General features: G+C 37.2%; 1 protein-coding gene across 1 annotated transcript in view; it reads left to right on the forward strand.

Moving 5' to 3' along the window:
* NUDT9 (nudix hydrolase 9) overlaps positions 1 to 14,510 on the forward strand; it is a 40,347-nt gene that overhangs the window by 10,490 nt on the left and 15,347 nt on the right. Inside the window, exons 2-4 of the mRNA XM_040237300.1 lie at positions 1,558 to 1,797; positions 9,841 to 9,936; positions 13,629 to 13,715. Of these exons, the coding sequence (XP_040093234.1) occupies positions 1,558 to 1,797; positions 9,841 to 9,936; positions 13,629 to 13,715 (423 nt within the window). The remainder of the gene's footprint in view (positions 1 to 1,557; positions 1,798 to 9,840; positions 9,937 to 13,628; positions 13,716 to 14,510) is intronic.

Here is a 14,510-nt window from a genome sequence, read left to right on the forward strand (position 1 = left end):
AGGAATGATTGCTGTATACTTCTCAATGTATGTATGATATCACATGAATTTGAGTTGTTTCAACACCCCATCAGGTTAGTGTTTTTCCCATTGGCCATTGATCTCAAGTAGGGCTAATCGTTATTGTGAGAGCAGGAGAAGGGACCTGTTCTCAGCATCCTCTCTGTCATATTAGAGACCCTAATTTAGGGCCATTAGGGATTTTGGTCGTTAAGAATAATGAGAAGGCATTTAAATTTTTAGTCAGGAAGAGAAATGAAAGATTTTTGTGTATGTTATGGTGTAAAGGTTAAGTTTCAGTTTTTTGTTTGCCTTTTTGTGTATATACTATCTAATTATTTTAGCTCTACACTTACTTTACTCTAAAGTGCTTTAAAAAATTTATTTTATTTACTTTTATTTTTGGCTGTACTGGGTCTGTGTTGCTGCATGCAGGTTTTCTCTAGTTGCAGCAAGCAGGGTCCTGTCTAGTTGTGGTACCTGGGCTTCTCATCATGGTGGCTTCTCTTGTTGCAGAGCACAGGCTCTGGAGTGTGTGGGCTTCACTAGTTGAGGCACATGGGGTCAGTAGCTGTGGCTTGTGAGCGTGTGTGCTTCAGTAGTTGCAGAGCATGGGCTTAGTTGCCCCATGGCATATGGAATCTTCCTGGACCAGGGATTGAACCCATGTCCCCTGCATTAACAGGTGGTTTCTTAACTACTGGATCATCAGGAAGCCCTACTTTAAAGTTTATAATATGTACATCTATCAGAGTCTGGGTTCAAGTACTATTACATTAATTTGAGTACAGTGTAGAAACCTAACAACAGTACATCTCCATTTCCTTTTCTTCTTTTGTGCTATTTCAGTCATCCATTTTTTACATATGTATGTTAGACCAGAGATCCCCAACCCCTGGGCCCCATTGGAAACTGGGTCACACAGCAGGTGAGCAGTGGGCAAGCAAGTGAAGCTTCACCTGCCGTTCCCCGTTGCCTGCGGTGGGCAAGCAAGTGAAGCTTCACCTGCCGTTCCCCACTGCTTGTATTACCACCTGAACTGTTCCCACTTCAGTCACTCCCATTACCACTGGGCCTGAATTATCCATCCCTGCCCTCTCACCCTGATTGGTGTAGAAATTGTCTTCCACGAAACCAGTTCCCTGTGCCAAAAAGCTTGGGGACTGCTGTGTTAGACCATTAGTTTATTATTATTTTTTTAAATGGATTCCTTCATGTAGGCTTTAATAGTCTTTCTTTACATTTGTTTTTATGGTTGAATTTTTATTATAAAATTATCTTCTCCAACATTTGTGCTAACAAAAGTAAACTTCTGTCCCTTTTTCTCAGCTAAAATAAACTCATTGAGTAAGTTTCAATTAGTAAGATTTAGCAATATTTTTATATTTATAAACAGTTTCACAGATATTGGACCTTTATTCCAGTATGCATCAAATTAGGATTTTCTGATTTTGAAATTGAAAAGTTGTATTTTGGAGACTGTGAATTCGGTTTTTAAGTTAATTTAAGTATTTTGTACTTACATAAAACGTTTTTTTTTTTTTTTCCCTCTCTCAGAAACTCACTTTCATCCTGCAGATTTCATGTTAATTCCAACATGATGTCTGGTTTTAATGGTACCAAAGAGAATTCCCACAACAAGGCTCGGACATCTCCTTACCCAGGTTCAAAAGTTCAACGCAGCCATGTTCCTAATGATAAAGTGGGCTGGCTTGTTGAGTGGCATGACTATAATCCTGTGGAATACACTGCAGTTTCTGTCTTGGCTGGACCTCAGTGGGCAGATCCTCAGATCAAGTGAGTAAATTAGCTGGTGTTAGCTGGGTAGGAGACTTTTGGAGAAGATAATGGTTGTATTTGTAAATTGTCATTTGATAGCAGAAAAATAATTTTTATCTATTGCTTGACTTTAACTGTTTGCACATGTACTTGAAATTTGCCAAAGCTATTCAATTCATGTTTATTTATTCTCTTGGGGGTTTTATGATGATCTTTCCAAATAGGTAAATCTATTTTATTGTGGAGTTTTTTATTTTATGAAATGGTAGTTTCTGTTTTCATTTCTTCTGTTTGGGTTATCAATAACATCTTTTGTGGTTATTTTCCAACATAGCTAGACTGTGTTTGAATAGTGAAAATGTTTTTCAGAAACTTTTTCTGGATTACTAACAACAAGATGATGATAAAGTTTGACCAGTGTGAGAAGATAGAAAAGGGATAGATAAAGGAGAGAGGAAAGAGGAAAACAAAAAACTCAAACAGAAATGTTTTGATTAGAAGTAGAATGGCTGAATGAATACAAAAATAAGACCTGTATATATGCTATCTACAGGAGACCCACTTCAGACCCAGAGACACAGACTGAAAATGAGAGGTTGCAAAAAGATATTCCATGCAAATGGAAGTAAAAAAAAAGCTGGAGTAACAATATTCATATCAGATAAACAAGACTTTAAAGACTTACAAGAAACAAGAATGCTACATAATAATCAAGGGGTCAATCCAAGAAGGAGATACAACAATTATAAATATTTCTGCACCTAGTATAGGAGCACCTCAATACATAAGGCAAATGCTAGCAGCCCTAAAAGGGGAAAGTGCAGCAACACAATAATAGTGGAAGACTTTAATATTTAATACCCCACTTCCCCAATGAACAGATTATCCAGACAGAAAATAAATAAGAAAACACAAGCTTTAATGACACAATAGATTAGATAGAATTAATTGATATTTATATGACATTCCATCTGAAAGCAGCAGAATATACTTTCATCTCAAGTGCACACGGAATATTGTCCAGGATAGATCATATATTGGGTCACAAATCAAGCCTTGGTGAATTTTAAGTGTATCAAGCATGTTTTCTGACTTCAACACTATGAGATTAGAAATCAATTACAGGAAAAAAAGAAACTGTAAAAACATGAACACATAGAGGCTAAATAATAGACTACTGAATAATGAAGAGATCAATGAAGAAATCAAAGAGGAAATAAAAAAAATATGTAGAAACAAATGACAGTGAAATCAGGATGACTCAAAACCATGGGATGCAGTAAAAGTAATCCTAAGAGGGAAGTTAATAGTAATTCAATTCTTCCTCAAGAAATGAGAAAAATCTCCAGTAAACAACCTAACATTATACCTAAAGCAGCTAGACCAAGAAGAACAAACAAAACCCAAAGTTAGAAGGAAATAAATCATAGGCAGAGCAGAAGTAAATAAAATAGAAATGAAGAAAACAATAGCAAAAATCAATGAAACTAAAAGCTGATTTTTTGAGAAGATAAACAAAGTCAATAGACTTTTAGCCAGACTCATTAAAAAAAAAAGGATTCAAATCAATAAAATTAGAAATGAAAAAAGAGAAATTACGACTGACACCCCAGAAATACAAAGAATCATTAAAGACTACTATAAGCAACTCTATGCCAATAAAATGGACAACCTGGAATACATGGACAAATTCCTAGAAAGGTACAGTGTCCCAGGACTGAAGCAGGAAGAAATAGAAAATATAGACAGACCAATCACAAGTAATGAAATTGAAACTGCAGTTAAAAATTGTCCAACAAACAAAAGTCCAGGACCAGATGGCTTCATAGGTGAAATCTATCAAGCATTTAGAGAAGAGATAACATCTATCATTCTCAGACTCTTCCAAAAAATTATAGAACACTCCCAAGCTCATTCTGCGAGGCCATCGTCTCCCTGATACCAAAACCAAAGATACCACGGAAAAAGAAAATTGCAGACCAATATCACTGATAAACATAGTTGCTAGAATCTTCAATAAAATACTAGCAACGCATTAAAAGAATCATACACCCTTGATCAAGTGAAATTTTCCAAGGGATGCAGGGGTTCTTCAATATATGTAAGTCAATCAGTGTGATACACCATGTTAACAAGTTAAATTAAAAAAAAATAGGATCATCCCAATAAATGCAGAAAAGCTTTTGACAAAATTCAACACCCATTTATGATAAAAACTCTCCAGAAAGTGGGCATAGACGGAACCCACCTCACCCTTATAAAGTCCATACATGACAAACCCACAGCAAACATCAGTGGTGAAGAACTGAAAGCATTTCCTTTAAGATCAGGAACAAGACAAGGATGTCCACTCTTGCCGTTATTCAGTATGGTTTTGGAAGTCCTAACTGTGGCAGTCAGAAAGGAAAAAGAAATAAAAGGAATACAAATTGAAACGAAGAAGTAAAACTGTCACTGTGTGTGGATGATATGAGTATATATAGAAAATCCTGAAGATGCCACCAGAAAATTAGAGCTAATCAATGAATTTGGTAAAATTGCAGGATACAAAATTAATGCACAGAAATCTCTTACATTCTTATATACTAACAATGAAAGATCAGAAAGAGAAAGAAATAAACCTAGTTACTATTGCAACAGAAAGAATAAAATACCTAGGAATGAACCTACATGAGGAGGTAAAAGGCTTCCCTGGTGGCTCAGATGGTAAAAGAATCTGCCTGTAATGTAGAAGACCTGGGTTCGATTCTTGAGTGGGGAAGATCCCCAGAGAAGGGAATGGCATCCCACTCCAGTATTCTTGCCTGGAGAACTCCATGGACAGAGGAGCCTGTCAGGCTGTAGTCCATAGGGTCACAAAGAGTTGGACACGACTGAGTGACTAACACTTTTACTTTCAAGGAGGTACTTGAAAAAGTCCTGTATTCAGAAAACTGTAAGACATTTATGAAAGAAATCAAAGATGACACAAACAGATGGAGAGATAGATATACCATGTTCTTAGGTTGGAAGAATCAATATCGTGAAAATAACTATACTACTTAAAGCAGTAGTTTTGATGAAAGTTTTAATTTCATTTTTGTTTTGAAGGATTTATTAACCAAAGAAACCACACATCACACAATTTCAGTATTTAATAGAAGGTTATTTGACTTAATTTCAGTATACAGTCATTAAAAGAAGAGAAATAGAAACAAAGAGAAAAGTAATAGTATGTACATCACCAAATTTGGGTCAACCAACCTCCAGACCTAGATAGTGCTGGTAAGTCCCTCATTAACAGCAATCTGGAGTCCTAATTGGGAAAAAGTCCCAGGTGGTGTGTCCACCCTGTGGGTGAGACTTCAGATTGTAGTTTTGGGGGCTCCCACTTACAATCCCAAGCAGCAATTGATATCATCATCAATTTGTCCACAAAAATGCAGCTGTGGTTTTACTTTAACTTTTTGCTGTTTGTTTCACCTTGTGAGTCTTAAAGGGTAGGGAAGTCTCAGGCAGTAAAGAATCCACCTGCAATGCAGGAGACCTGGGTTCAATCCCTGGGTGGGGAGATCCCTTGGAGAAGGGAATGGCTACCTACTCTAGTATTCTTGCTTGGAGATTCCATGGACAGAGGAGCCAACTTCTTAGACCCTGGAGGTGGGAGGTGGGGTTGGGGGAATTGGCCAGACCCTCAGGGGCTTAAGAGAATCTAAGACCCATTCCCTATCTTATCTAAAGTGCCACCTGACTTGCTTTCCTTGCAGGCAGGCACAGAATCTTTGCAGTATCCAGGGAGATCAGAGGCTGGCTCTCCTCCTTTTGATGTCTGCACAAGACTTCCTCCATTTTAATTTCCTTAATATAAGTCTATAGATTCAGTACACTCCCTATCAAATTACCAATGGAATTTTTCACAGAATTAGAACAAAAAACTTTTTACAGTTTTTGTGGATCAATAAAAGATCCCAGATACCAAAGCAATCTTGAGAAAGAAAAACAGAACTGGACTAATCAGGCTCCCTGACTTCAGACGATACTGCAAAGCTGTAGTCATCAGTACAGTATGGTACTGGCACAAAAACAGAAATATAGATCAATGGGACAGGATAAACCCACATACCTATGGTCACCTAATCTATGACAAAGGCAAGAATATTCAATGGAGAAAAGACAGTCTTTTCAACAAGTGGTACTGGGAAAACTGGACAGCTACATGTAAAAGAATGAAAGAGAACACTCCCTAACATTATATATAAAAATAAAACAACATGGAATAAAGATCTAAGTGTAAGACCAGGCACCTATACAACTCTTAGAGGAAAACATAAGAAGAACATTCTTTGACATAAACCACAGCAAAATCTTTTTTGACCCACTTCCTAGAATAAGGAAAATAAAAATAAAATAAACAAATGGGACCTAGTTAAACTTAAGAGCTTTTGTACAGAAAAGAAAACTATAAATGAAATGACAAAACAACCTTAGAATGGGAGAAAATATTTGCAAATGAAAGCCACCAAGAAAGGACTACCATATGACCGTAATTCAAAAAGACACATGTACCCCAGTGTTCATTGCAGCACTATTTGTGTTAGCCAGGACATGAAAGCAACCTAGATGTGCAACTACAGATGAATGGATAAAGAAGATGTGGTACGTATTTGCAGGGGAATATTACTCAGCCATAAAAATGAATAAAATTGGGTAACATTTGTGGAGATGTGGATGGACCTAGAGTCTATCGTAGAGTGAAGTAGTCAGAAAGAAAAAAAGTATCATATATTAATACATGTATGTGGAATATAGAAAAATGGTATAGGTGATCTTATTTTACAAAGCAGAAATAGAGACACAAATGTAGAGAAGGGACATGTGGACATGGACTGGTGGAGAAGGGGGAGTGGGGTGAATTGAGAGGTTGGGATTGACCTATATACACTACCACGTGTTAAATAGACAGCTAGTGGGAAGCTGCTGTATAGCACAGGGAACTCAGCTCAGAGCTCTGTGGTGACATAGATGGGTGGGTGGGATGGGAGGGGGTAGGAGAGAGGCCCAAGAGGGAGTGGGTATATGTATACATATGGCTGATTTATTTTGTTGTACAACATTGTAAAGCAGGTATACCTCGATTAAAATAAATACTTTGACTAAATTCAGAGAAGTGCTGTGTTGATTCACATTTTATATTTATGTTTCTTTTGGTAAATATAATGATAGAGTTGTAAAATGTACTGACTACAAGCTAGGCACTGTATACTAAATGTTTTATAAGCACTGTTTTATTATAACTATTCTGGAAGGCAGACAGGGTTGTTATTTCCTCTTTATAGGGAAAAAAAACAAAACAAAAAATGGAAGGACAGAAAGTTTGTCCTTTACATATGGTCATGGAGCTAGTAGATGGGATAGCTTGGCCTTTAACTCAGTATGACTTTAGAATTTATGCCCTTAACTACTCTGCTGCTAAATGACCATTCTAGTTTTGGAATATTTTATAAGTTTGATTTAGGTAAATTTATTGTAAATGATAGTCCTCTTAAGGCATTATTTAGTCAGTTAAATAAACATTTTTGCTAGTTGGGTTGATCTAGTATTAGTTCATTAAGTTGTTAAACTTTACCAGTCACATATTGCTGTGACTTAATTTTGATCCACAGTTTCCTTATTTAATCCAAAGATGTGTTTGTGATAGTATTTGGGTTGTTAATTAATCATGAAGCCAACTTGTGGAGAGATTATTACCTGTAAATGAGTTCCATTTCCCTCATTTTAGAGGATGTATTAATATATATTTACATGTACATTATACATGTGTGTGTGTGTTAGTCGCTCAGTCGTGCCTGACTCTTTGTGACCCCATGGACTGCAGTCCACCAGGCTCCTCTGTCCATGAGATTTTCCAGGCAAGGATACTGGAGTGGGTTGCCATTTCCTTCTCCAGGGGATCTTCCCAACCCAGGGATCGAACCTGGGTCTCCTGCACTGCAGGCAAATTCTTTACTGACTGAGCTACAAGCATGCACAATTAGAATTAGTGACATTACAAGGGGTGCTATACAGTATAAATAGAGGAAGACTGAATGAGTCTTCCTCTGTTTCATTCAATTTATTTTTTATAAGTTAAATTTGTATCACTGTCTAAATCAAGCCTTACTATGTTAAATGTTTAAATTATAACTAGATTCATGCTTCCCCCTCCCCAGAAAATGGCCCTCTTTATCTAAAATTTTATTCTGAAACATTTCCAACATATAAGAAATTTGAAAGAACTTCACAGGGGACACTCATAACTCACCACTTTGATTTTATTACCATTTTATTATACTTATTTCATCACATATATATCCATCTATCCCTCCTTCATCCATCTTGATTTTTGATATATTGGTACATTTCTGCCTGTATACTTCAACAAGTATTTCATTAACTAGCATTCAATATTTATTTAGCTTCTTTTATTTTAAAAAATTTTAATAGAGTATTGTTGATTTACAGTATTGTGTTAGTTGTCAGTTTAGTTCAGTTGCTCAGTCGTGTCCAACTCTTTGTGACCCCATGGACTGCAGCACACTAGGCCTCCATGTCCATCACCAACTCCTAGAGCTTGCTCAAACTCATGTCCACTGAGTCGGTGATGCCATCCAACTATCTCATCCTCTTTTGTCCCCTTCTCCTGCCGTCAGTCTTTCCCAGCATCAAGGTCTTTTCCAGTGAGTCAGTTCTTCTCATCAGGTGGCCAAAGTATTGGAGCTGGAGCTTCAGCTTCAGCATCAGTCCTTCCAATGAATATTCAGGACTGATTTCCTTTAGGATTGACTGGTTTGAATCAGTTATATATATATGTATATTCACTCTTTTAGATTCTATTCCCATATAGGTCATTACAGAGTACTGAATAAAGTTCCCTGTGCTGTATTAGTGAGTTCTTATTAGTTATCTGTTTTATACATAGTAGTGTGTATATGTCAATCCCAATCTCCCAATTTATCCCCCCTCCCCCACCCTGGTAACCATAAGTTTATTTTCTACATCTGTGACTCTATTTCTGTTTTGTAAATAATTTCATTTGTACCATTTTTTTTTAAGATTCCACACTTAATGGTGAAATTCTAGAGTCCCAAGAACATTATAACTCTGGTTTTGTAATTTCATGATTTTTACCATTTAATTTTATAGGTATGTTAGAAGTCTTGGGAAAATAACTGGATCATTCAAGTTGGAAACTATTTCCAAAACAGAGCACAAACATCTCTATGCTCTTGCTTACTGGAATTAAAGCAAGAAAGAAAGTGAAACTTGTGTCAGAACTGCCCATGAACCGTCCAGTGCTATATAACTCTTTATTCACTATCAGTGCAATTATGTCAGCAGTTTCATAATGGTGAAGAAAGTAGTTTATTTATAGCTTTTAAAAAATATTTTTATTGAGTGTGACATAAATGCAATAAACTATACATTTTTTAGGTGTACAGGTGTAGCTCAGTTAGATTTTATGTTTATCTAACTCTGTAATCCAGATCTGTGTCCAGATCAAGATCTGGAGTAGTGCCAGCTTATATCTGTTTTAATCTACATCACGGTTATTATGAAGTTTGTGGGGTGTTTTCATGTTTTGTGGGTTTTACTTCGATACAGATATTAATCAGTGTACATTAGAAATTAAAATTACTTTGAGACAGTAGAAACAGCAAAATGTCAGAAGGAATCTTATTTTTAGAAGAGTTTATTAATAGGAACCAGTAATTGCCATATTGTGCCCACAGACAAATCTGCTTTACTAATAGTAAGGTATTCTTTTCTGTAGTATGTAGGAGCAGCTCCAGTTTGCCTGCCATTAGTCCTTCCCCACAGGGGTTACAACATACCTTCTTGTCTTATAAGGTCTTTTGATTAAACAAAAAATTTTTGCCAGAAAGTGTTTTGAAGGAGTTGATGAGTTTGTAAATGAAAACTAAGTTTGTAACTAAAAATTTAGTTTCAAGGATACTGGTTGTTATAAATAACTGGTTGGCATTATTAAGCTGTTGGTAGTATTGGATCATTATTTCTTATTTTGCATTGGTATTCTCATTACAGTGAAAGCAACTTCTCTCCCAAGTTTAATGAAAAGGATGGGCAGGTTGAGAGAAAGAGCCAGAATGGCCTGTATGAGGTTGAAAATGGAAGACCTAGGTAGGTACTGGGGTGGGGCATCTTATAATAATGGGTCTTTAAAAGGTAAAAAATAATTGTCAATGAAAATTCACTTAACAATCAAGGTAAGAAGAAAAAAGCAAATTTTATGTAAACCAAACTGAGAGTTACAACTTGGAAGACAGACTCTCAAGAAGCTCTGAGAAGTGTTCCACCAGTTAGAAGATAGTGTTGTTGTTTAGTCGCTAGATTGTGGTGAACTCTTTTGTGATCCCATAGCCCGCCAGGCTCCTCTTTCCTTAGGATTTCCCAGGCAAGAAGGGGAATCCTCCTGACTCAGGTATTGAACCCACATCTCCTGCATTTGCAGGTGGCTTCTTTACCACTGAGCCACCAGGGAAGGCCTGTTAGAAGGTGTAGTCATACACATTTTCTAGACAAAGGATTGTACATCAAAATGGGGTAAAATACTGATATTTTACATAAGGTTCCCCACAGATACATAGTCCAGATAAGCATGTACAAAGCAAGCAGTGAGTCACCATGTTGCCTTGCAGAGTTGGGAGAGCATGTTGTTCTTTTAAGAAGTTACATTGCTAGTGTCAGAAGAAAGGGAAAATAATAATCTTTATGGTCAAGAAAGTACTCTCATCTTTGAGGAGGTCTGGTTAATGTGCAGATACACTGCACATTAGGGATGCTAGGAGAGGCCCAGATGGACACAGAAAATTTTAGGTCTAAAGTTTTTTGTCCTGCCTTAAAATACACATTTTATTTTATCAATGTAATTAACATTTATTGAGGGCTTGCATATGCCAGGCCTTGTCTGAAAGAATTTATATATGTGATCTAATTAAATCATAATAATAACCCTGTGGGTGGATATTTTTAGTTCCATTTACAGATAAGTAGAGAGAATGCAAGTACTTTGCATATGGTGAGTAAGTGCTGGAAGGAATTGAATGCATCTTCTTATAACTTTACCTTGAAATAGAAATAATAACAGTTGACTCTTGAACAAAATGGGGCTTAAACTACACAGACCCACTTATACATGGATTCTTTTTCAGTAGTAAATATTACAGCAGTACTCCATCTGAGTTTTGTTGAATACCTGAATGTGGAATCACAGATACAGGGGAACTGTGTGTACAGATGGTGGACTATAAGTTTATATGGAAGCATTGTTCAAGGGTCAACTGTAATTGAATAAATTAACAGAAGGAAAGGATTGAGAATTGTATTTCAGTGATTATTTATAAAATGAGATAATACTTTTAGGAATTTATCCAAATATGTAAAAGTAAAAATAAAAACAACCCCAAAATGTAACATCGTTTTTTTCTTTTGGCCATGTCGTGTGGCAAGTGGGTGGGATGTGGGGATCTTAGTTCACCAGTGAGGGATCAAACCTGTGCCCAGTGGAAGCATGGAGTCTTAACCACTGGACCACCAGGAAATCTCTCTCTTTGTACTTTTAAAAGTGATTTTTCTACACAACTCAAAAATTTTCAGTTTTTCTTAAGTCATCATAAAAGAAAGAATTGTAAAAATTAGCATGCCTCCAATAAAAAAATAGAAAAATCACAGATTTGGTAATCATACATATCACCTTGTAAAATGTTGCAAAAGCTAAAAATATTTTTAGTTCTTCTAAAGCAAGGAAGTAGTAGTGCTCCTCTCATGCCAACCTGCTCTTTGCTAAATTCTTTCTTTGTTCATAGCTTACTCACTTTTCTGTGTTACTGAGTCTTTTCAAGTCAAACTTGCCTTGCATTTGACTTACTCCTTAAGTTCTCTTCTGGGCAAAATATATTAGAAGATATGTACACATATAAAAGGACAGAAAAGGCAAAGGAAAGATAGCCTATTGTTTTAGTCAAGACTCTCTTGACTAACGGAAACCAACTCTAGCTTGCCTGAGTAAAAAAGTGAACTTTACTCCACAACTATAGAATCATCTCAGGAATCCAAAGCAGAAATGCAGCTAACTTTAGGAAAGGGTAGAGTTTGGAAATCCATTAGAACTGTCTCTGCCTTATGTCTGCTTTCCTTTATATGTTGCCTTTGTTTTGCTTTTTCTGCAAATAGCTTTCTCTGTTGCTCAGGCAGTAGAGTAATCTATATGTTTTTTCTACAGCTTTTAGTTTATCAGTTACAGGCTTGGTCTTTCTCTCTCTTAATATTGGCTTTGATCATTTGTATTCAAGGGTGTATGGTTAGATGGAATAAAACATAGTTACTGACCACCCTGCCCCTCCTCCTGAATTTGAAAAGTAGAATAATTGCAACCTGGCCAAGTGTCTTGCCTTTCTGTTTTTATTTCTAAGTCTTGCTGAAATATATCCAGTATAAAACAATATAAAGATTGACTCAATTTTAATAACAGTTGCAAGGAAGAACAAAATAAAATAGAGTGGCTGGGACTTCCCTGAGGGTGTAGTGGTTGAGAATCCACCTGCCAGTACAGGGAACATGAGTTCGATCCCTGGTCCAGGAAGATCCCAAATGCTGTGGAGCAACTAAACCTGTGACCCACAACTTCTGAGCCCAGGTTCTGCAGCCACTGGAGCTGCTGTACCTAGAGCCCAAGCTCCGCCACAAGAGAAGCCACTGAAATGAGAAGCCTGAGCACTGCAGAGGAGAGTAGGCCCTGCTTGCAGCAACTGGAGAAAGCCCCTGCAGCAACAAAGACCCAGTGCAACCGTAAATAAAAAAATAGTTAAAAAGATAGCTGCAAGGGAAAACTTGACAAGTTGTTTATTTACTTTCACATACTGGGAAGACCAAAGATATTAAATAGATAAGATTGCAGATTAGGGCATTTCATTATACATAATGAAAATTAAACATTTAAGGAATATTGACTGGAAGAAAATTACTCAGGCGTGAGTGTGCCCTGTTTATCTGACAGACTTTTATACATTGGGTTGTGGCATTAGGTTAAATAGTTGCTGGCATTTTTATAAAATTGTTTTTAAAAATTGAATTTGGTATATTTGAAATCTTAAAATATTAAGTATTTCTACTTCATTATATGCTGTGTGCTGTGGGCTAAGTCGCTTTAGTCGTGCCCAACTCTGTGCAGCCTTTATAGACTCTACCCTGCCAGGCTCCTCTGTGCATGGGATTCTCCAGGCAAGAATACTAGAGTGGGTTGCTATGCCCTTCTCCAGGGCATCTTCCCGACCCAGGGATGGAACCTGTGTCTCTTATGTCTGCCTTCATTGGCAGGCAGGTTCTTTACCACTAGCACCTCCTAGGAAGCCCTCATTATATGCTACACAATATCTATTCCTGCTAATAAAAATCTAGAACCCACTATGAAAAAAATGGACTTTAAAATGTAATCAAACCTATATGAGTGAGTCAGGTTGTAAGAGAGTGAAGTATGAAAAGAGGATGATGAGAAAGGGAAGAGAAGTGTGGATATACTGGATAAAGCGTTGCTGTTGCAGAGTTAGACTGTGATTAGGTGCAGAGCATTTCAGCCTTCCAGATTTAAAACAGCTTTGGAAATGAGCTCCTCCTCCTGGATCAAGCCCAGGCATGAAAGAGAAGTTAAATAACACTGTAAAGAAATACGTACTTTGAATGTCCAATATGTAGTAGTGCTGCTGGATTTGTGTGGAGATCTTATTTCCCTCTTAGTACCTTGTTTTGGGCCATATCAAGTTTGGTTCAAAAAGATGAGTACATTCAGTTGGTTTTATGGTTTTTTGTTTTTCCAGAAATCCTGCAGGACGGACTGGACTGGTTGGCCGGGGACTTTTGGGGCGATGGGGCCCCAATCATGCTGCAGATCCCATCATAACCAGGTAAGAGCTGAAAACACATTTCAGTAACAAAGAGACAAGTAATTGGAAAAATACAGACATTAACCATGTTTTCACATGTCCATCATATACATATGCAAATATATGCATGCATATGCATGTGTTTATATATATAGTTATCCCTTGATATTTTAGGGGATTGGCTCTTGAAGAGGCCCCTGTGCCTCAAGCAGGTAGCAAAATCTGTGGATGTTCAGGTCGCTTACATAAAATGGAAAAGTACGGTTGACTCGTCTTATCCGTGGGTTCTGCATTTGTGGATACAGAGAGCTGACTGCATGTGTGTGTGTTTGTGTTGGTATATACACAGGCATATATATATATGTATGTATGCCGCCTTGAAATTAAAAGGCACTTGCTCCTTGGAAGAAAAGCTATGACAAACCTGGACAGCATATTAAAAAGCAGAGACCTTACTTTGCCAAAAAAGGTCCATCTAGTCAAAGCTGTGGTTTTTCCAGTGATCATATATGGATGTGACAGTTGGACTATAAAGAAAGCTGAGTGCCGAAGAATTGATGCTTTTGAACTGTGGTGTTGGAGAAGACACTTGAGAGTCCCTTGGACTGCAAGGAGATCCAACCAGTCCATCCTAAAGATCAGTCCTGGGTGTTCATTGGAAGGGCTGAAATTGATGCTAAAGCTGGAACTCCAATACTTTGGTGCGAAGAGCTGACTCATTTGAAAAGACTCTGATGCTGGGAGGGATTGGAGGCAGGAGAAGGGGACAACAGAGGATGAGATGGTTGGATGGCATCACCGACTTGATGGACGTGA

Source organism: Oryx dammah, unplaced genomic scaffold, assembly GCF_014754425.2.
Source record: "Oryx dammah isolate SB20612 unplaced genomic scaffold, SCBI_Odam_1.1 HiC_scaffold_3, whole genome shotgun sequence".
Lineage (NCBI taxonomy): Eukaryota > Metazoa > Chordata > Mammalia > Artiodactyla > Bovidae > Oryx > Oryx dammah.